Genomic DNA, 524 nt, shown 5'->3' on the forward strand with positions numbered 1-524 from the left:
TATATATATAATATTATTATATAAATAATATGTGTAATATATTATTATATAAATAATTATATAATTTTTTATTATTTCGAGTTAAAACGAGTCAAATACGAGCGAACAAAGAGTTGTTCTTATTCATGTTTAGCCCATTTATAATTCTAGCTCTAAAATTACTGCTTAACGAGCTGTTTACGAACTACAATAAGAGGAAAATTTAAAACCTCATATTGCATTTACTGTAAAAAAACGAAGCTCATTTAGCCTGGAAACCCTAGCTCTTCCCTCATTCCCCTGCAACGATGTCCTTCTACCAGTTCCCCATCGACGATCGAGACCTCGACGACGCCGAGCTCTGGGACGTCATTGATTCTGCTGCAGCCTCTAGATCCCGCCGGATCCCACTGGCCATCAAGAACTCTCCAGCATCCAGTACCTCCCCCATGCCGCCAAAGCTATTTCGAAGTGCCAGGGACTACCTTGCCGCAACGACGGGGGAATCTAGGGTCTGCCCCGACGGAGAGGTAGGGGAGGGAAAG

The 524-nt window shown here is 42.0% G+C and overlaps 1 protein-coding gene across 1 annotated transcript in view; it reads left to right on the forward strand.

Annotated features, from left to right (window-relative positions):
- The first annotated feature begins 222 nt into the window (after positions 1–222).
- LOC110028086 overlaps positions 223–524 on the forward strand; it is an 8,058-nt gene continuing 7,756 nt past the window's right edge. The window contains exon 1 of the mRNA XM_020729806.1: positions 223–524. This exon is cut by the window's right edge and continues 279 nt beyond it. Within this exon, the coding sequence (XP_020585465.1) occupies positions 288–524 (237 nt within the window). The 5' untranslated portion in view covers positions 223–287.

The sequence above is a fragment of the Phalaenopsis equestris genome, unplaced genomic scaffold (assembly GCF_001263595.1).
Source record: "Phalaenopsis equestris unplaced genomic scaffold, ASM126359v1 Scaffold000488, whole genome shotgun sequence".
In the NCBI taxonomy this organism is placed as follows: domain Eukaryota; kingdom Viridiplantae; phylum Streptophyta; class Magnoliopsida; order Asparagales; family Orchidaceae; genus Phalaenopsis; species Phalaenopsis equestris.